At 40.5% G+C, this 22,887-nt stretch overlaps 1 protein-coding gene across 1 annotated transcript; it reads right to left on the bottom strand.

Moving 5' to 3' along the window:
- Positions 1–5,131: 5,131 nt before the first annotated feature.
- Positions 5,132–21,250, bottom strand: sobpb (sine oculis binding protein homolog (Drosophila) b). The gene is made up of 7 exons (XM_053508246.1): positions 21,086–21,250; positions 18,883–19,018; positions 16,386–16,571; positions 16,114–16,265; positions 13,807–13,908; positions 10,187–11,978; positions 5,132–6,010 (listed from the first exon to the last, which is right to left on the bottom strand). Exons 1-6 carry the CDS (start codon positions 21,176–21,178, stop codon positions 10,194–10,196), a joined length of 2,454 nt encoding a protein of 817 aa, XP_053364221.1. The 5' UTR covers positions 21,179–21,250; the 3' UTR covers positions 5,132–6,010; positions 10,187–10,193.
- Positions 21,251–22,887: the final 1,637 nt, after the last annotated feature.

Genomic DNA, 22,887 nt, shown 5'->3' with positions numbered 1-22,887 from the left:
TACAAGAACGGGCCAATGCCGGGAAAAGTTGGCATTCTGGAGTTGCTTAGTATCTAATGCACCAAAAAAAATATATATATTAAAACATTTGAGATTTACCTAAACACCATTCAGTTACTCCATTCCCAACTTTCTTAAGGCTGAGAGATGGGCTTGAGCTCATGGGCTGGTGCTTAACTGACTGATGATGTGCTGATGGAGACTCTGGAACGTTGTAAACATTTTATGTAAGTAATTATGTAAATAATTACCAAGATAACCTTTCCACAAACCAACATATTGATCCTAATTTATAGAATATAATTAACCAATGTCTCTAAAGTTACATGTTCTGATAACTACTGGTAACACTGACACTCTATAATAAAACTACCGGTTTTTAAAAACTGTCAGAGAAGATGCAGAAAACGCCTAAATCTCATTCAAGTCTCAAAAAAGACAAAGAAAAGATTAACATGAGATCTCATCTTAAAGGTTCTTTGCTGTGGAAAGCGGCTTACAAAAGTGCTTTGAAGTTTGTATCATTAGATATACCCTTAAATTCTTATTTTCGTTATCTTTATTAAGTTTCAGCTCAGAAACAGATACGATTAATAACAGAATGCAAACTACATTGATACTCTGCTTAATATTAATATTAAATAATCTCTTATGAGAGACCTGTAATTATCAATATATTTTAAATCTGCTGTCCTCAAAAGTGTTGTAAAGAACAAATGGAAAATCAAATGACTGAAGTTTCTTGAAGAGCCACCTTTATCTGGTTTCTCAGTAAAATGTGTTCAGTAAAACCTGCTGGGATAAATTTAGCCAGTGACTCATCATTATCTGGGTTGGTAGTATTATCTATGGTAGACCTGAATGGCAGATAAAATGGTGATTGTTTTGATGGTGGATCACATGACCGCGAGACTGTGCGTACATTCCATAGGAGTTTATCTGACTTCTAGTTGTTGATGCCATCACTTGGTCACGTGTAATGTCCCTAACAGCACCAACGCTCTTATCTAAAAAATGATTCATAGAGAGGAATATTCACTTTGGTAACTTGCTGTTTTTTCCCTGAGAATTGAGACCTATTAAAAGCTCTTGTGGCAACATGTACACCGATTGTCACTCATGTAGACATGTGGAGAAAACCATGGCAAGCGAGAGAGAAATCCAAATGAAATTTTTTTTTGTCATCTAACCAACCATGCACAGTATGGTATGCAGTGATATGCTTAAACGCCTGGCCATGACCTAAAAAAAGAAAAGATTTCACTACAATAAAGTACATTGCACTAAAGAGTACAATTAAACTTTATGTTTCATACATTCTAGGAAGTTAAACCATTCTGTCTATTTGTCTGTATGTCTGTCCGGCCAGATTTCGTCACAGCATCATGCAAAACTGGCTGGACAGAATTTAATGAAACTTTGCCAGTCCTTTTGTATTTGCCTGAAGTTAAACCTGAAATACAAATGTTAAGTAGAATTACCGTTATGAGCAGTTTTTTGCCAGATTATAAACCACAAGTTTTGACAGCATACTGCGCATGCTTCAAACTGTGGGTGCGTCTTAAATCCCCTAATCCCCCCGGCCCACCCTACCCCCCCCCCCGACCCCCCCCCCCAGACATTTCTATTTATAGACAACTTCATTTCCATAAAAAAGTTCGATAAATTCTATATTTTCTATATTGCACTGCTAAGTTTTTCTTATTTTTCTTATATTATTTTGTATTGCACAAAACATTTTATTCTTTCTTAGTGAAATTTATTCTTCTATTTTCTTTTCATGTTCATTTCCTAATAATAGTCTTTTATTTTAATGTCACGGGCAGTCATCTAAGCATTTCACTGCATATCGTGCTGTGTATGACTGCATATGTGACAAATAAAATTTGAATTTGAAATCGACAGTTGAATAAAATTTAATGAATCTTTTGATTAATTAAATATAATTAATTTCATTGGTGAACAAATACTTCTGCTAGTTAAGTATATAATTGATATGTTTGTTAGCAGTGGTGTGATTGTCCATGTTTCAGAGTGCAGTTGGTCCTATTTATGTGTAAAGTTTGAATATAAGTTCCATACCTATACTATGTATGATGAGATTTGGTCATGGTTTATTGATGATGTAGCAGATTGGTTGAGGTGAGTTCAATTATTTTGTGTCTTAAAAAAATAAATCTGCTACACAATGCGAAAATAATATTGTAAATGATATTTGTCTTCTTCTTCTTCCTACTATTATTATTATTATTATTATTAGTAGTAGTAGTAGTAGTAATAATAATAATAGTAGTTGTAGTAGTAATAGTTGTACAAGGGTGAGTCAGAAATGATCCGCACTCCGGTTATATTGAAACGTCTGTTGCCCACATTTCATTCAAGGCTACAGTCTCCCCAGTGACTGCTGTGCAAATGTGAACGTGTTACATCAGTTCATCTATAACAAAATGGACGCCCCACTTGTGATTTGCATGAAAGAAGGGCAGCACGCAGTGGTTAGTTTTTTGTGGCCTGAGGGTGTACCTGGTGCCAAAACAACTCACAGAAGAGCATAAACAGAAGTGTTTGGATATCTGCAAACAAAATGTAGACTAATATTACAGTATAAGGAAGGTGAAAGTTTTTTTTTTAAGGAGAATCATTACTGGTGGCGAGACATGGATTCATCACTACAAGCCTGTGAGTAAACGGCAGAGTATGGAACGGAAACATTCCCAATCGTTGACCGAGAAAAAGTTTCAACCTTAACCATCAGCTGGAAAATTCATCACTACTTACTGTACAGTTTTCTGGGAGTCTCAAGGGCCAGTATTGGAACATTATCAGGAAAAAGGTTTGACAATCAACAGTGCTCGTTAGAGTGAGACACTTATGGAAGAGCTGAAGCTATTTCTCTTTTTTTCGTCCCTCTCATTATTATATGAGAATAGTAACAGTTTTTGTTTTTGTTAGAACCTTCTTAAACACCTCATTTAAACACCTCAATACATATAATACACCTTAATAAGAACACAAACATGGACCAGACCCGAATTAACTTCCATGTCACTGTGTAACAAGATAAATAATTGATGTACTTCAAAATTTAGGCTGATCTGCATATATTTTACCTATAATGCATTTAATTAACTTAAACTTTGTGATCAAAATCAGTACTCCTGGTGCAGGTCTTCATGCTCTAGGTGGCAGTGCAGGTCACTTCATCAGCACATCCTGGTTGGTCCTCTTCCATACTCAGCACTAGAGTCTGACACCCCTGTGGTGGCTGTTTAGATGGCGATTACAACTGTTGTTTATTTCCTCCAGCGGATCTGCCACAGTTCAAAACTTTCCAGTTTTATCCCTGATTTTAAATATAATCGTAATGGTGTAGATGGGGTGTGCAGATATATACTGTAACCTGAGTAATACATGAGCATTTACACCAAAAACAAAAATGCAAGAAACTAACCTGCCCAAATATGAGGTGTGTTCAAGTCTAACCGGGACTTCTGATTGTGTAGAATAACAGTTACAACAGACAAAACTCCCTTTATTTCTCTATATAATCCCCGGCTACACTAATGCACTGATCACAGTGTCTAACTAGTGCTTGGACACCATCAAGGTAGAAAGTTTTCATGAAAGAGCCATGATCAGACCGCCTGCTTCCTGCCCCAGTCTTCCAGGAACTCCTTTAATTAGCCCAAATATGTGGAAATGTTTTGGAGAGAGGTCAGGACCGTACAGGGGATGTGGCAATAACGCCCAGCCAAGTTCCTGTAATGTGCAAATGGTGTTGGTGAATTATTGTGTGTACAGTTCCCACTGACAGACGCCTCTCTTCTGGAAGTTGGCAACAAGTTATTTATCGATTTTCCAGGATCAGGCGTTCCACTCGCTGAATCTTCACGGGAAAGACTCCAGCAGGCTCCGAGCCACCTCAGCAGGGATCGTCATTCACAGACATACGGCCTTCTTTAAAACGTTAGAGTCTCATCACCGTACTGTGCTTAAAATCTTCCGTAAATATCAAGCTTTAACGCCTTCATTCACAGGAAATTTCAGTCAAAGTCCCGGTTTAACTTGAACACATCTCGTATCGTCTGTTTCAACAGATAAACATGCACGCACAAAAGCACCAGATTTCTGACGTGTTAATTAAAGTTCGGAGCGTGACAATATGTCTAGACAATGTATCTGCAGAGGTTTTCATGTTCCCATCTTAACCCGAAGTAGAAACGGCTCCTCCCTACCGCCGAAGTCTACAACAATTTACGCACTCAAATACGACATGAAAATTCTCAGAACTGCTCAGATTTCACAGTAAGAGAGCTTTTGGGACCAAGATTGGGAGTCAGATTACTCCGAAGGCTTCCTCAAAAGGCTCTTAGAGACCATAAAACTCATACGCACAACTACAAAGAGTGAAAGCGGGAGTGCACTCAGTTTGGCCCAGTTTCTCCTCTGTAGGAAGGCACGTGTTTGTAAATCACCCTCCCAGGTTGCTAGTTAATGTGATAGGGGAGAGATGTATGACCTCCATCAAAAGAAAATTCTGAAGACAGAAAAAAAAAGGGATCTAATTTGCTCGGAGGTAATTTTCCTCTTTCATATCCTTTTACTTGATAAAAAAAGTAAAGCTGTGCTGAAAACCGGGATTTATTGCCAACTCTGCAGGAAAGGTGTTTACAGCTAGTGATGCCAAGAACTGAGTATCCCTTCTTCTTCTTTACTTATTTATTTATTTTTTTTTTTTTTACATTTTAACCAACTGCTTATTGCACAATCCCTTAGTTATAGAGTATCCCTAGTTACACATTCTGGGCATTGCTCTATAATGTCTTTATTATAATGTCCAGTATGATGTCTTTTAAAGTCTAAAATAATGATATGCCACGATGCTATTTATGTCGAACTCAAACCTAGAATGATTAAATCGTTGTATAATTTGAAAGACGTCTCTTCCTGACTTGGCAGAAATGCATATAGGGAAAAAGTTTACTTTGCTGCAACATTACTATTAAGAATTTGTTTTTTAAATGGTCAAAACGTAAATAAAATAATTATAATAAATAGTAAATAAAAATAAATAAATAAAAAAGAAAGAAAGAAACCAAGAAAGAGAAAAGAGACTGCCCCCCCAAAAAAGTATAATGTACAAGTCAACATTTTATTCAAATAAAACAAATTCTATACTCAAAATGAATATGGCAGAATAATAAAAGTGGCACGTGTCCATTAATAGAGTGCAGTCTGTAAATGCTTGACAGTTTTTTTTTTTGTTGTTGTTGTTTTTTTTGTTTTTGGCTGTGTAATGTAGCACACTGGATATGCAATGAAACATGGATTAAAGTATAGAATTTCAGCTTTAACATGTCTGACAGGGAAGATATCCAGCCCAGGCAAAGGGGCTGTGATTGCTTCACGATTGATCTAACTCAGGTATAAATAATCTTAAATTAAATCTATGTAATCGTACAAACACATAATCAGTGTTCCATTATGTATGCACACCATACGCTGTACTGTGAATAAATGCTTGTGTGTGTGTGTGTGTGTGTGTGTGTGTGTGTGTGTGTGTGTGTGTGTGTGTGTGAACATAAACAATGTTACAGATTGGCAAATAGGAACAGCGCCTGCATGTGTAGACCGAAAGCCAAAAACATAAACGTACATCTGAAGTGTCTATATGGATCACACACACGCACACACACACACACGCGCGCACACACACACATATATATACACACACACACGGCACTGATTCTCGCTTCTGTCTAAACCACTGCTGGAGGGGAAATGACTGTCAGCAAGCCCGTGCTGAGGATTCATTCCCTAGGCCGGAGTTATGAAGATATCCCATAGCTGTGGTGGACAAACATCTGGATGCAGCTGTAAATTACGAGTCAATAAGGTTTTCATTCAAGTCTCCGTTATCCCTCATCAGTTCCAGCACCGAGGGAAGGGCCTGCGCTCTGTATCTGACTTCAGATACGCAATAAGGAAGTTAACTCCATTCACAAATGATCTAAAAGCAGTGAACACACAGAGAGACAGAGAGAGAAAGAGAGAGAAAGAGAGAGAGAGAGAAAAGAGATTAGTACAATAAAATTTGTAACTAAACAGAACAGGATTTGGAAAAAGTTATGTTCTAAAATGCATGTTGAAAATTCTCAGACTATTCCAATATGTCCGGTTAAGGACTAAGTGTGAAACAGCTCTCAAAAGTTTGTGTACGAAACTAATTCTGTTCAGATCTATATATATTTACATATATAATTCTCTTGGTTTTAAATGCAAGGCCAGTGGATTGCAAAGTGGAACATTCCGATATGGCAGCATGGAAAAATAATACGCCGCTATCAATTCCAGTTGACATTATTCCCAGTATATTGGTCAGGTCTGCTGCAGAGGTTATTAAAGTATAAAGTAACAGCTTGGGAAGCGTATGCCCTAAGAATGATTTTGAAGGGTAATGTTGCAAACACACAGGCCTTGTTTTTTTTTGTTTTTGTAAGAAACACAGTAACACCACCACAACAATGACTGAAGAATGAAACATGAATCACTCATGATACAGTATATTACATAGATATAGTGCAAAAGCAAAATTTACACTGCTGTGAAAAAGTATTCGCATACTTTATAGTATACATTCAGAAAAGGAAAATAGTATGATGTATATTATATTAATATCACAATATTATCATATATACACAAGTTTGTCTTTTCCTAAGGTATGTATACATTTTTTTGCCTGACACCATATATGTTGTTCTGTTTTTTTTTTTTTTGCATCTTTGTCACACTTTAATATTTGGGATTATTAAACAAATTTTAATATTACACAGGTCAGTTTTTTCCCTTAATTAATTAAATCATAATTTAAGCACTGTATTTTGTATTCAGTCCAAATTAATATTAAAATGTGTTTGATGATCTGAATCATTTAAGTGTGACAAATATGCCAAAAAATCAGGAAAGGTGCAAATACTTTTTCACGGCACTGTCCCTCACTTTCTCCTTTTATTTATCATAGACACTGCCTAAACAAAATCATAAATGTAACCCCAATTACTGGAGGTAAATCAATAGACCCCATTATTTCTTTGTGTGGCTTAGTGGTTAACTTTGGAGTTTTCATGTTCTGGTGGGTTTCCTCTGGGTACTCCGGTTTCCTCCCACAGTCCAAAGACATGCAGATAAGGATAATTGGCGTTGCCGAATTCCCCGTAGTGTGTAAGTTAAAGTATGTGTGTGCCATGCGATGGATTGGCACTCTGTCCAGGGTGTACCCTGGGTCATGCCCCAAGTCTCCTGGGATAAGCTTCAGGCCCTGGCGAACCTGTATACTAAATAAAGTGGTATAAACAATGAGTGTTTCTTTGTTTTATTTAAGTAGATATATTTCCTTAGTATTAGGGGCAGTGGGAGCTCAGCTGGTTAGGGCTCTAGGATTCGAGCCTCAGGTCCACCAAGCTGCCAATGATAGACCCTTGAGCACGTCCCTTACCACTGTCTGCTCCGGGGGTGCCGTATCATGGCTGACCCTGCCCTCTGACCCCAGCTTCCTAACAACCAAGGGATAGGCAAAGAAAAGCCGTCCACTGTGCTGTAAAGTATACAAGACAAATAAATGCTATTTGTTGTTTGTCTGTTTGTTTGTGAGGACCTTTGGCAAAAAAAAAGGTCATTATGGCAACACTTACTAATCCTTAATTTTCACCTTAGTAACCAGATGGAAATATTTTTACTCGAGTTGTCAGAATTGATGTTAACGCTTGTGATTGATTCCAAATTACATTCAAATTGAATATGTGTAATAGACTGGTGACCCAAACTTGCTTCTGTCAAGAGCTACAATCATCAGTGCATACTTGGGTTCAAAAGCACACTTTATTAATAAAGACTGCCGTATGCTTTTGATTACATTAACTGCTAAAATTTGAAAAAAATCAATGTGTTTGTTGAAGTGATCATTTCACATAGAGATTAATACTATACATCAACGAACACATTTATCTTTTAACAGCTATAATAATTAGTCTAATTTTGCCAAAAACACCCTTTTTCTCTGAAGACCGGAGATCCTTAAGACGTCTGACACAATCCTATCATTGTGGGGACTTCTGGTTCCTTTTGGTCCTCACAAATGGTTAAATACACATACACACAATATCCCACAGACCCCTTATTTCTGTAGTAACCTGAGAGTACTTTGTATGGAGGAACCCTCCAATAGTAACATCTGGATCCACACACACACACACTTTATTAGGCAAGCTAGTGTCAGGGGTTTTCAGTTTTATATTTTGTTTCAGTTATTTTTTCTACTGCTGAAACTTTAGAGCGATATGACTGTTTAGCAGTTCTGCGTCATTACGTGGGACAAGCACTAGCACCGTGTAGTTTTACTTAGTAGTGTGGGAGTGTTGCAATTTATACATCCGTTAAATCTCCCTTCTATAAACAAATACATCCACAATTTGACTTCAGCCATAATGAAAATGATTGGTCATGGTCATGAAGACTCACATAAGCATAGGTAATGTTATAAAATGTGGATTTTTTTTTTTTTTTACCCATTAGCATTCATTCATCTTCTATCCTGCTTATCCTGTACAGGGCTGCGGGGACACTGGACCCCATCCCAGGAGACTTCGGGCACAAGGTGTGGTACTGTATACACACACTATGGGCAATTTTGGAGTGCCAGTTAGCCTAATCTGTATGTCTTAGCACTGTGGGAGGAGTCCCTAGAGAAAACCCACCATCAGTATGGAATAAGATCACTGTCAAAAATATTCATGCGTAAAAAAAGATTTGTGTGTAATTCTGTCTTTTGTCTGAGTCGGATTCCAAAATCTACAGCCACGACAGCTTACAGATACGAGATTTTGTGTGTTTGTTACAATGCAACTCTGAAATAAACAAAACTCGTTTTTACAACTCCTCTGTTTCACGGACGAATTGCGAAATTGCGAGGGAAGAGGAATCGATTCGGCGCATGCGCCCCGCCACCGTTTTAAACTCCTAAAATCTAATCTACTATAGTTAAGACATTTCTCTAATTTTACTTCTCTTAAACATGTCCGAATCTGTGAAAAAAAAAAAAAACGTACCTGAGACGATGAGAGAGCACTCGGCTGCTGATCTGGCATTTTGGCGCCAGTGGTTTAAAACAGTGGCGGGGAGCATACGCCGAATCGATTCCTCTTCCCCTGGATAGTAATGCCTGTGCATGGGGTCTTGATGACGTATTTTTGACAGTGGTTTAACACACAGCATTCGTGTGCGTAATTTCGCAATTTGTCTGTGAAACAGAACCCGAAGCAGGATTTGAACCCTTGACGCGAAAGGCCACATTGCTAACCACTAAGCCACCCTGCTGCCTACAAATTTACACTCACACCAAAATGTATTTCTTGCCTGATAGCTACATTTTCTTTGGCCTTTTGAAGTAACAGCAAACTTTATAGTGTACAATCTGACAAAAATATCCGGGTCCCCCGCAGTATTAGAAAGAAGGGAGAGCAGCTGCCTGCCAAAACCAACATTCAAAACCAGTTACCGAAGCATTTCAATCAAAGAAAAAAAAAATAACATCATATCTGATAACATTATGTCATCTAAAACTACACTGTGGACATATTACCGTGAGCATGAACCTCCTCCAATGTGCTGCCCGGTTCATGACTCACCTCCCCGCCTTTTTCATGGCTAACATAAGCTACAAAGCTAACTAGCGTCAAACCCAAGGCTGAATCGCAAATCCCTCTTTATCCCATGAACAATAGCACTACTTGTGGAATGAGGGATTGTACGCCCTACATACATACTATTACATACTATTGGGATTCAACCCCAGAAGAGCCGAGGCTATTCTCAAGCAGAACAAGTAGGAACATAAAGAGAAACTTACAAGATTTACAGGAATGTCCTTAACCTCCGGATTTTATTTTCCAGGCTACATAGTCCTAGTAAACAACTTTTATCTCTGGTTATAGAGTTAATATACTGTAGATTCTATTACCAGACAAGGGACCTAATCTCTATGGTTTTAGCTTATCCATTAACGGTTGGTTAATGGATAAGTTTAAATGCCTAACTGTTGATGTAACCTCAACATTGTGCTCAAGCTTTAACAGCGTGTCTGTATGTAGTGTGTGTATTTATGCAGTTGCATATATATATGTGTGAATACCTGTTCTTCATTTGTTCTGGTCTCTGATCCTCAGGCATCTCCTCTTCAAAGCAGGCTCTATTTCGGCATGCACGCCGCTTTGCTCGGAAAGAGGCGTATGCCCATGTGAACTCTTGTCCCAGCTATGTGTAACCACGTGAGAAAGTGTGTGTGCAGTTGTCAGAGTGACCGTGTGTGCACTCTTTTCTCGTAATTTTGGCGGGATGGATCGTGCATATGCGTGTTCGTCAGCTGCGAGAGCATCACTCTCTACAGCTCCCCCCCTGCCCTCGTCCGAATGGTCCGTTTGGCAGTCTGTTTGCTCTGCTGGACGGGAACAGTTTACGCCTGGTTCCCGCCCCCCTGAGAGGTTCTCTTTGACATCCTCAGATTCAGGATGTGGGCTTGTTCTTTGTTTTGGGTCAGAGTGAACTGTCGAGGGGTGCACGGAGTGTTGCACAGAGTTGCAGTTGTTCAATAGGATAGCTGCTGTGGGGGTGACTACGGATGTTGTGTTGAGTGCGTTGTGGAGTATGATTGAAGCCCGTGGGTTCAGCGAATCCGCTGGGGAAGATGCGTTTTCAGGGGCTGAATTGGATGTGTGTTTTAAAGTGCCTGTGTAAGATTTAGTGGAGGTTTGCTGGCCAAGCGGATCTTCTTCGTCCCCATTCTCATCCCATCCATTCTCTTGTTCGACCCTATTGTGGTCGAACTCTGTTTCACCCTCCTGCTTTACTCTGCATATTGCCCTCTGTATCACCTGTCGTTCTCTAACTTCTTGTCTCTGATCTTCTGGCAATGAGGAGGTAGGACTGACCTGGGGGTGACAAGATAAGATTGGGAAAGTGTGTGATGAGAAAGCAGGAGAATACGGGTCAGGAGATAAAGCCTGCTCTGTCTTTACTTTGTGCTCCACTGAAATGGCATCAGTAATCTCCTGATCTCCAGACATCTGCTCCCTAGGTAAATTTTCAGAGGTGACCGAAGCTGTATCCCTTCCTGTTGTCTCTTTCTCCTTGTTTTTACGAATAACCCCGGCATGTCCGAAAGCCCCTGAGCTCACCGGTATTGGTATCGGAATTGGCACAGGAACAGGGAGAGGAACTATAATCGGATATGGCACCAGGACAGTAGCTTGTGGATATGGCAGACCCAAAGTTGGCAAGAGTGGTGGAATGGGGTGAGGGTAGGTAGATGCACAGGGTATCATAGACCCTGGATATGGGTGCAAGAGCTGTGGTGCGGGAATTGGGCGAATTGTGGGCGTGTGTATCTGTGGAGATGTGTGTAAGGGCCTCTGGTGTGGACTAGAGCCTGGGTTTCGAGGCTGTGCATGAATAGGTACCCGGTTAAAGGATGGAGGCTTTTGTATGACCCACGGCTGCTCTATAACAACACGTGGGGAAGGTGTAGATGGCATCGGAGGGCCAGTCTGGATGTGAGAAGAAACAGAGCTTTCTCTTTCTTTCTGCTGAGCTAAGACAGATGCTCTAACTGAGGACGATGACGAAGACGACGATGACACAGGCGTGGAAACTTTAGGTGACACTGTTTCTTTGCTGTCTCCCTCCATAGAAGGGTTGTTCCATGATTCCGGCGTCAGCAGAGTGTCAGTCTCTCCGGTCGGACGGTTCTCGTTTTCTGGTTGGCTTGGACTAGAGCCAGACGTTGTAAGAGCAGCTCGAGCCTCTCGGTAGAAAATGTCCATTTTATACTGGTTAAGGCACTTGGTACTGCAGAACTGCAGCCTGTCGTCACCTGCACCTAAGTCCAGGTACTTGGTGTGACGCACGTGTTTGCACCAATCGCACACCTGAAGAAGTCAAAAGAGAAATGTTAACACATTATTTTAAATCATGTAATTGTTTAAAGGAAGAAAAGTAAATAAAATTCATAAAGGACGAACACAAACGAACGTTACTTCAGTGTTGCGGTTGTGTTTCATTCTAAGAAAATTGTGTCTCACAGCTTTTTACGTTTCAGACACATGACCTTGCTCGGACCTTGACCCCATTTGGATTTATTTCAGAATGCAATCTGGTGATAATTATAATAATAACAACAATAATAATGAATCCTAAACAAATGGCTGGATGGACAACCCTAAAACATGATGTCCGCACCCTCTCGAGGTGGTGATCTATCCATCTATCCATTATCTGTACCACTTATCCTGTGTAGGGTTGTGGGGGGCCTGAAGCCTATGAGAGGGAACTTTACGCATCAGCATAAGACAGACTACCCCCTGTATGGGGTGCCAACCTGTCGCAGGGCACAAACACACACTTGGCTTCCATATGGGCTAATTTTGAAACACCAGTCGACCTACACCACATGTTTTTTTTCCTGGAGGAAACAGGAGTACCCAGAAGAAACCCACCAAGCACGAGGAATATGTGCAAACCCCACGCTTGCAGGGCAGTGGCAAGATTCGTACCGCCAACCCTTGAGGAGTGAGGTGACTTTCGAACTGGTTATAACTTTGCTTAGGGTACAAAGAACGCGTTAGAGACTCTTTTCTGTTCCTGAACTTCATCTAGATGTCCGAGTCATTAGCAGTCTTTAAATAATGACATAAGATCTACTTGGGTAAAAAACTCTGCCCAACAGGGGTTTGACTGATGATACTTTTAGTCAACAACCAAATGAGCCAGTATAAGAATGCATTTATTTATAGAGAACTTTTGTAAGTCACTCTGGATATAGACGTCTGCCAAATGGTGAGAATACACGTTAAACCACTAGGATACCATACCACCAGTTATATTCTTTTGCTAGTTTTGCATTTACAATTGTGTAATTCTCTTTGGTTGATTTTCAACCTTAAGTTTCTTTGGTATGGTGTCTAGAATCAAGCAATTTATTTACACAAGCCTCAAGCTCCAGTTGAACAGGCTAGCCTTTAATTCAGGAATGCAAACCCTGCCGACTGCAGGGTGGTGGCGCAAGGTACAGTAGTGGCAACAATTTGCAAATTTGTACAGAATGTAAAAATATTGTAAGTAAATATTCCTCCATGCCTGGAGAGAAATGCGAACAGAATCTACAGTACTATGCAAAAAGGTCTTGAGCCACCCATCATTTATTTATTCATATTTTGCTTCCAAAGAGCCAGACTTTCCTGTACTGTATTTTTAATGTAGTCTTAAGGAATAGTTCTCCAGGCTTCCTGAAAGACTTTCCTGTCTCTCATTTTTGGCAGGTTTTGTCTTTCATTTTCAGTCCAGTCGCTGTACCTGAGCAGTTTCGGAGGAAAGTTTTTTTTTGTTGGTTTGTTAAGCCACACAGTGACCTATGAATCATTCATGCATTAAAATAAATAAAAAAAACATCTTAACAACTTAAGGCATGAACCAGTGAGAAACCGGTGCAGATGATGACTGATGATCAGGCTTGTGATTGGTATACTGGTGATGCTGAATGATGAGTGGTTGGAACAGACGAGAGGGGAAATGAGGTTGCTGCTGAGGTTGTCACATATTGTAACCAACCAAATTTTTTTATTTGTATCATTAGACTCTTTACAGCTCTTTTAAATCTACATAACTAAATTTGAAAAAATGTGAGGCGACTTGTTCACAGCACTGTACTGCACTGTATGAATGCATTGTAAAGGAACCCCAGTGCTTATGAGCACTTACTCGTGTGTTGCTGTTCATCTTAAGCATGAGCTGCGGAGAAGTTTCCTCCGGTTGACCAGGGGGAGGAGAAGACTCGTCACCATGCCGGTTTTCATTTTGAGCCTAAAGAAATGTAAAAAGTACAGTTGAATTTTAATATATTTGGTGAAAATCCTAGCTCTCTGGGTAGACGTGTGGATGGTGACTACCCACTGTGTGTTACTGTGAGTGTGTGTAGTGGCTGCTCCAGATTGCAGTAAGCTGATCCTGTGTTGACTGTACCCGGTGCTCTCCCCCGTCTCGCTGGTGTATGGAGTGTGAAACCTGATGCTGTTGCGGTAAAGTATGTGCTGCAAGAGGACACCACTCTCCCCATGGCAGCCCTTACTCCTTCCTCTCGAACAGGCTCTGACTTGATTTTCCATCTCTCTCTCTCTCCCTCTCTCTCTCTTTCATTTACCTCTCCTACTCTTTTTCTGACTTCTTTTTACAGGGCGTTTTATTGCAGAAATATACCTAATAGTATCAACAATGCGATATCTTTCCGGGAAACAGATATTTTTTATTTCCGTTTTTTAAATCGCTGTCGCCGTAGGTAGGCCAAAGTGATAAAATATATTTACAACATACCTGCAGCTTATTAAGCTTTAAGCCCAAGTCGACAGCTATGGATTAAAGGTGAATATCTGCAAATACGCCCAATCCGTGAGTCTGTCCATTTCTAAGGCTGGGTTCAACCACAAGCTAAGCTGAAGTCGCCTTATTAAAGGTGACCTCACATTCAGAAAGGATTAAGAAGCTGCCCTAGACAGCACGCACGTTAGCGCTGAGTGACCATAGCCGTCGTCGAGTAGTCCTGGCAGTCGGATCCGCGAATGTTAAGCAGCTGCTAACGGCACTGAATTCCGTCAGTCAGGAGACACATGGCTCGCATCATGGGGGTGTTAATGCTAGAGCTGAAATACCCCTCACATAATGCATTCTTCAGACCTTAAAATGCATCTCGTTCGCTTTTCCTCCGAACACACCGTTTCGGTGTCTATGGAAATGAGCTACTGCTGAGCCACGCCCCCACCATGAGCAACAAGGTAGAGGAGGAAGAGAAGGGGGAGGGGTTCCCTCATATGAGGTCACTTTAGTTAGAAAAAGTAATTGGCTTGAAAACATTTTTTTTTAACGTTTTTATTGTATATGCACATTCGAGACTCATCTGAATAAGTAGTTCTTTTAGGTTTTTCATAGGAAGTCCAAATTCAGCTCAATTAAACAAAGGCATTTTGAACAGTTTGTTCAGGTTTTATGAATAACCATGCTGTAAGTGGCTCCAAGATTCTGTTTGAACTATCTCTAATTCAGATCTATCCTACAAGTCTAGATCGCACTTGGGGCTTTTACCACTTTAGAACCAGATTTAAAAATAGTATTTTTTCCACTGATCAAGTCCAGTTTTGGACTCCTACACAAAGGGTCAGTTCTGCTATGTTTATCCAAAGCAGATTTAGTGCTCCATGTGTTGTCTGGGGCTTGATCAGATTACTCTCACATTAGGACCCCGGAATTGAACAGAATTGTTCCAGGCTCGAGTCTCGAGCACAGTCCAGAGTATGGTCCGAATCATATATGGAAGCCAATCGTACCTAAGCAGTAAAGTAGATCACTGATTAGATGCGACATTGTCAGTGTCATCGCCCCCTCAACCCCAACGCTCCCCTCCTGATATCTCCATGTGTGCATGCTAATCTCAACTTTCGACCCACACAGCCATAGCTGATATAGTAGGAGGACGTTGCTCTTGATGTTTTACTGAAAAATCTATAATATTAGGCATAGCGCGAAAATTAACTCCCCCTTGTTTTCTTCTTCTATTGTGGTTAAAAGCGGCGTGCACTTGTGTAAATACACTAGTGTACCCGAGTACGGAGAACAAAAACAATGTGACCAGCAGGGGAGTAGGGAGAGTAGAGGAATCATTCCTGGGCATGGTACAAATCGATCTTGCGTAATGTGAAACGCCATTTCGGTAAAATGTTTGTTGAGTCTCACTTTTTCTTAACACATTATTGTTTTGCTAACTAACAGAAAGTGGCTGTGATTTGTAATGTCTGTGGAATCATTTAAGTTCTTTAGTCAATAAAGTGGGCACATAGTACAAATTGAACTGTCGCCTAACATTGAATGCATCTGCATCCAAACATGCATTCAAAACGCCCTTAATTCAATATACATGGAAATCAAAGTTTTTAAATCTTAGGACTTCCACATAAATGCCATAAAGTTGCCCCCGATACACCTCGGGCTGCCTGAAACACCCCGCATATCCATACTGACCTTGTTGCGTTTAAAGTAGGCTCGGCGGCACATGGCGAAGCACTTCTCGCTACAGAAGCTCTTGAGTTCAGAGCCCATGACCAGAGAGTAGCGTTTAAGCCCCTCCTTCTGACACCACACACACACAATCTGAACATTCTGCTGCTCCTCCACTGAGAGAAAGAGAGAGAGAGAGAGAAAGAGACAGAAGGGTGGATTACAAATCTATTCGTGTGACACTGTACATATTTATACATGATGTAATGATGGATTTTTGTGTAACGTGACCACACCTGCAGATGGTTTGATGAGCGGGACCACGACGTGGGTGCTGTGTAGGTCCTTCATGTGGGGGGAGAATGAGGACGATGAAGGAGAGAGTGGAAATCCGGCAGGTTCTTTCACTCCGTTTTTAGCCGACGCAGATGAGCCTGACGTCAGCTTACTCTCGATTACAGTAGGCTTTGGATCTGAATTTTCTGCAGGTGGGGAGTAAATACTTGAAATAAATTACTTCTGTAATTTTTGTGTGACTTTAGAAAAAAAAATTATCGTTCTTTAATTATTCATAAATTCATCTTCTATACCTCCTATTCTGTATACAAAGATGCCATCTCAGAACACTTTGGGCATGAGGAGGGGTACACCTTGGACAAGGTGCCAATCCATCACAGGGCACACACATACTACGGGCAATTTAAGAATGCCAATTTGACTAATCTGCATGTCTTTGGACTGTGGGAGGAAACTCTAAGTACCCGAAAGAAACCCATCAAGATGGGGAGAACTTGCAAACTCCATGCACACAGACCCGATGTGGGAATTGAACATGGACTCAGGAGGTGCATGGCAACAGTGCTAACCCCTACGCCACCGTGTCACCCGCTCTTTAATTAACCAAGTGTTAATGAATTCTTCTTGTATTGTACTAAATAAGTCAAAAATGCTGGAAAAGACGAGATTTCAGCAGACCTTAATTCAAGGAATGTTCAAGTCAAACCAGGACATTTTATAGTTCAGAATAACAACACACAATTACGAGAGTAAAACCTTCCTTTATTTCTCTATATACAGTAATCCTCTGCTACTCTAATGCCTTTATCCCAGTGTTTCCCCAGTGCTTGGATACCTTCAAGGTAGAACGTTTTCTCAGTATGCTGGAGCCGTGATCGGATTGCCTGGTTCACACCTGAAACGCTGGCCTCCCAGGAACTCCTTTAATGTTCCTTTCCTTTAATGAAAAATCCTTCTGTTTTTGTAGGACAATGCATGACCTTATACTGACCCCACACCACTTTACACATCACAGGAACTCGACTGGACGTTATCGCCACATCCCCCGTACAGGCCTGACTTCACTCCAAGCCATTTTTTTACATGTTAGGGGTATTAAAGAAGTTCCTGGGAGGCCAGCACTTCAGACGTCTGATCATGGCTCTGGTGTACTGAGTAAACTTTCTACCTTAATGGTATCTAAGCTTTTGTGAAATGCTGGGATAAGTAAATTAATGTAAAAGGAGATTATAAAGAGAAATAGTTTTACTCTTAAAACTGTTCTGTTGGTTTATTTTTAAAAGACAAGTTTTAGAAAAAAACAAGTCTATTACATATCATACAACAGTAATAAAGCACTGCAAACTATAGGTTCAATATAATGAACACTGTAAAAAAAAAAAAAGCTTAACCATGGTGTCAAATACCGTCCACTTCATCTAGCATTTCATATTGTAAGTTTAGAATAAACCAAATGTAACAACACTTAACCCATTGTTTTATTGGAAGCTTCAAGCCTTACTCCCAAGTGATGCATCAAAAAAAGCCTTGTTTTTTTTTTTTGTCCGGAGATGCTAGTTTGACCTGACAATGCCACACTTATCTATTCCCAGGAGTCCAAAAAAATCAAACCTGCCCCTGCTCTCTGGGTGGCCAGGATGGCATACACTCTCTCCCCCCTTATTAATCATAGTTTGACTAGCCTAACACATGCATCTGTAAACTCATGCATGTGGAAGTGGGTGGATAGCGCTGTCCATTGAATGTCTTACACCGATTTTTGATGCAGCTTGAGCGGCTTTGTGTGTCTTGAGAGGAGCCCGTCGTAGAAGAATAATAGCAGAGTGGGACCTTAATGGGTATTAGTTTGGTTTTTTATATAGTTCTTTAATATTCATTAGTTCATTCATTAATTTATAGCGGAGTGGGACCTAATAATAGCGGGGTGGGACCTTAATGGGTATTAGTTTGGACTAAATTCAAACTCAAATTCTTTATAGGAATAAAAGATTTGAAATGAGATTTGGTTTTTTTAAAGTAAGCATTACCATAGATCAATTTCAAAAGGATTCATAAACAGTATATGGCCAATGTTTTAGGTTCTTTGAGACATTTTTATTAATAGTATCAAATCTTGCAATAAAGATTTCTAATAGAGAATGGTTTTTATCCAGTTTACCAGTATCGGCACCAAATCTCCGGAACATCCAAATACATTTAATACATAGACATTTAAGATAAGGATGGCGAGATTTCGTTAAGGGCTCATGAAACTGAAAGCAAGAACCAAGTTCTATCGATGCAACTTGATACAAAATGCCGAATAACTTCTTTAACTGCTGCCAGATTGTAAAGAATTCAATTGAAAGCCAATGGGAATATTCCTGTATAACCAGTAAAGGCAGCCATGCTTTTGGCTTTTGAAATTCTCCGAGATTTGGACCATCATTGGCGCTCGTTTCAGAGCCCGGGTCTGGTATCCAGCGTCTCTGTGCACTGAGGTGTGTGAGCTCTCACCTTTAAGCACAGACACTTGATGGCGTCTTGCTCTGCCGTTGTGACTCCTGATGTCAGCGGGCTCTGATTCCTGCAGATCAACTTTATCATATCCGTACCAGCCCAGCAATTCATTCATTGTGCTCTCTGCGAAGCTCTGTCTCACACACACACACACATACACACAATTGGTAATTGGTAATAGTATGGAGAATTAGTGAAATGTATACACCATCCAGTGCTCCATCTGTGGTTCACAGAATTTGACTGAAAAATGATGCAGCCGCAAGGAAAAAAAAAAAAAAGAAAAAGTTCTGAATCAGTCTTTGTTATTTTATTCTAAATGGTCTGACATAAAATCTGGCTAAACACTCAAGAGACCTCTCGCTCCCTCGCTCGGTCTCTCAGTTTGAGATTACAGAGGTGGGTAATTTGATTCATAGTTAGCTGAAATCTGAGGAGGACACGGAACACCACAGCTGGGTTTGTGGGCTTCCCAGAAATCCCCCACCTTCCTTCTTCGCCTCATGTCCCCTACTCCTCCAGTTCCCCAGTTCTCCTTCTCATCTTCTCCATTTTCCCTAAAGGATCCAATTCCATCCCCGTCTCTACCGCCCCCCCTTCTTCCTTCCTTTCTACTCCTCTGGTTGCTTTTAAAGCTCTCACTTCACTCATCTCTCCCTGAGAGCTCACAACCAAAACAAACAGTCGCGGGAGAACACTGGTTCGCTCTCTGCCCGCTCGCTCTCTTTCTTCTCCCTCGCTCTCTGTGTTACCTGACTCTTCAGCCCTTCTCGAGTTTCACTCTTTCTATCAAAAACAGGCAGTATGCTTGAGAACAGGGGGATTCTCGCAGGATGGCATATCTGTTACGTCCACTACTCCGTCACTCGATCCGCAAACAGGCCTGCCCATAAAACTGCAACAGTGTATGGGTCTGTGTTTATACAAGCCAGGCATGGATTTTATGTTTTGTACCAGTTTCCTGAGCTTAAACGGATAAATGGGATGCACTGGGTGTGCAGCCTGACCATCATGGAGCCTGAAAAACCGCATCAGTTTCTATTTCTCCTGAGCTCACGCCAAATCCATGCGTATTATTTTACTTTGTTTTCTCATTAGTATGAGGTGGGTCTCCTTTATTTTTTTTCACTCCAATCCCTTTGGTGTTGTTCTTATTTCTTCTGTGCAGCTCAGACAAACATCTGCTTAGAGAGAGAGAGACACACACACACACACACACACGGAGCAAGGGTGAACCCTGTCCCAAAATCCAAAGCAGTTGTAGCCAAAGGCAAGAAAACCTACAGTGACCCCCGCTTGAGCCCCGGCTGCGCTTACATCAGGATCGTGTACGGTTTCACATGTTTGGATTAAAATTAGTTAAGTCGCAACCCAACACCCGCCGGCTCCATGGATATCATGTGCAGTGATCCAAAATCACTCACACAAAAGAGACCTGCGCCCGGTTTCCTCCCACACAGACATGAAAACCCGCTCATGTCTCTCACGCAGATATCCATCTGTACGATTTACAGGCATGACATGGCACACAATGGTCACTTTTAGGAAATAGAAGCAACACCCATGAAAATCATGTGTAAGTACAGTAGGGGATGTGTCCAAGACTGACGGGAAGTTTTAATAAATACAAGATATTATTAAACACATGATAATTTTCTGTTTCGCGCGTTATAGCTATGCATGCATGTGGACACATTTTACATCAAATCACGTCTTTGTACTTGATTCCAGATTTTGTTGCAGGTGGGGTGTCTGGTGTGTGCCTGAACACACCTTATTACCAGCTTGATTACCGAACCAACACTATAGAAAGTTACACGAGAAAATCCCCAGAGTGGAATCAGACACCTGTATAACTTTTCATACTCGGGGAAACAAGTTGAACATTAAGTCTTAATCTAAGCCTAATAAGTTTAATTTTCAGCTCGAAACCTCTGGCGCACATCTGGCACAACTAACGCACATCACTCCACTAGGATAGACATTCCTGCAGTGTGATGTGATCGGATTCACACCTAATCCTAATCCTGAATCTCTAGGATGGTAATAAAGTTGATCTTGAAGTTGAATAAAGAAGACAATGTGTGTAAAAATCAATATATATAAAATAAAATAAATTTAAAAAACCTCGTGCGCACTTTCCGAATGGAAACCGCGCGTCATGAAGGCGACCCCATGTCCACCTAAAGGGGACTCGTACCTTCATCTCCTGGCTGACCTCTCGCTTGACGGGGTGAGCAGGCTTCCTGCTGCGCTTGCTTTCCGGCGGTCTTCCCTTTTCCATCTTTGGCATCGTTTATGAGGGCGCGCGAGACGGGCAGAGAGACGGACGCGGCCGCTCATGGGCAACAACAGTGCGCCAGAGTTATGCGCGCTCACGCCGCACCACGGAAAAATGCGCGCACGCGACAACGGAGGCGGGGCTTCTGTTATGTAACCCAACACCTGGAACCCATTCAGCTCCTGCGCGCGCGCTCGCTCTCGCGCGCTCTCTCTCTCTCAAGATTCAGGATTCAAATGTACTTAATTGGCAGGACAAATATTTACATACGTATTGCCAAAGCTTAGAAATTAGTCACAAGAAGATAACAGGAGTAAAAAAAATAAAATAAAAATAAATAAATAAATAAATAAAAACAAACAAACAAACAATAATAATAATAATAATAGAAACAACAAAAATAATAACAATAAGCAGAATAATAAGGTAAAGAAGCATAAAATAATAAGTAAAAAGAGTAATTAAAAGAGTATAGACAATTAGTTCTGCATATAATAATAATAATAACAACAACAATGATAATAATAATTGGGGGTCAGGGGTAGCTCAGTGGTTAAGGCATTGGACCACGGTTCGGAAGATCCCAGGTTCAAACCCCACAACCACCAAGTTGGCACTGTTGGGCCCTTGAGCACGGCCCTTAACTGCTCAGATGTGTAATGAGATAAAAAAAATGTAAGTCGCTCTGGATAAGAGCGTATGCCTAAATGTAGTAATAATAATAATAATAATAAAGTCCCAATAGGGAATAATAATAGGGAGTATTATCAGTATACTGTATGAGGGACAAGGAGGAAGACTTATTATGACCAGAATAAGCAAAAAAGTGAAATGCCATTTATGTTTATAAAAGATGTTTCTTATTTACTTTCTTGGTTGAAATGATGAAAAATACCGTTTTAATTATTCGTTTTTCTGATACTATGATTATTTAAAAAAGTTTATAATAATTCATGCATTGTATCATGTGGCTTAGTGGTTATCACTTAGTGGCTTACTGGTCACCTTGCACCTCCATGTCCTGGGTTCAATTCCCACGTTGGGTCTGTGTGCATGGACTTTGCATGTTCTCCCCGTGTTTGGTGGGTTTCCTCCAGGTTCTCCGGTTTTCTACCACAGTCCAAAGACAGATTAGAGTATTTGGAGTTCCCAAATTACCCAGAGTGTGTGAATGTGTATGTGTGAATGTTGACCTACCATGATCGTGCAACATGGGAATAAATACAGTAATCACCACTGGCCTCCAGAGTCCCTATTTGGACTACAGAAGTTCCTAGATGTATGGATGGAGAATAATAATAGTAATACTCTTTTTTACTCAAGTGCCTAAATGACTTTTTCTCCAAACGAACAAAAAACAAACAAACAAAACAACAACAACAATCTTTATTATATAATATTTTCCCTATGCTTCCAAAGTTCAAGTCCAAGTTCAAACCTCCAAGTTGCCACTGTTGGGCCCTTGAGCCAGGCCCTTAACCCTAAACTGCTCATATGTATAATGAGATAAAAAAGTTAATCAAATGCAGTAAATGTAATTTGTGCCACTTCATTTTGTAGAGCATTTATGAGATCAGGCGCTGATGTTGAACAAGAAGGCCTTTCTTGCAATCTCTATGGGGTTAAGGTCAGGGCTCTGTGCGGGCCAGGCAAATTTATTTATCCTTAGTCCTTGCTTTGTATAATAAAAAGTTTTTTTTTTTTTTTTTTTTTAAGAAACA

This window comes from Clarias gariepinus, chromosome 12, assembly GCF_024256425.1.
Source record: "Clarias gariepinus isolate MV-2021 ecotype Netherlands chromosome 12, CGAR_prim_01v2, whole genome shotgun sequence".
NCBI lineage: Eukaryota > Metazoa > Chordata > Actinopteri > Siluriformes > Clariidae > Clarias > Clarias gariepinus.
This window is presented reverse-complemented; position numbering and strand designations above follow the sequence as displayed.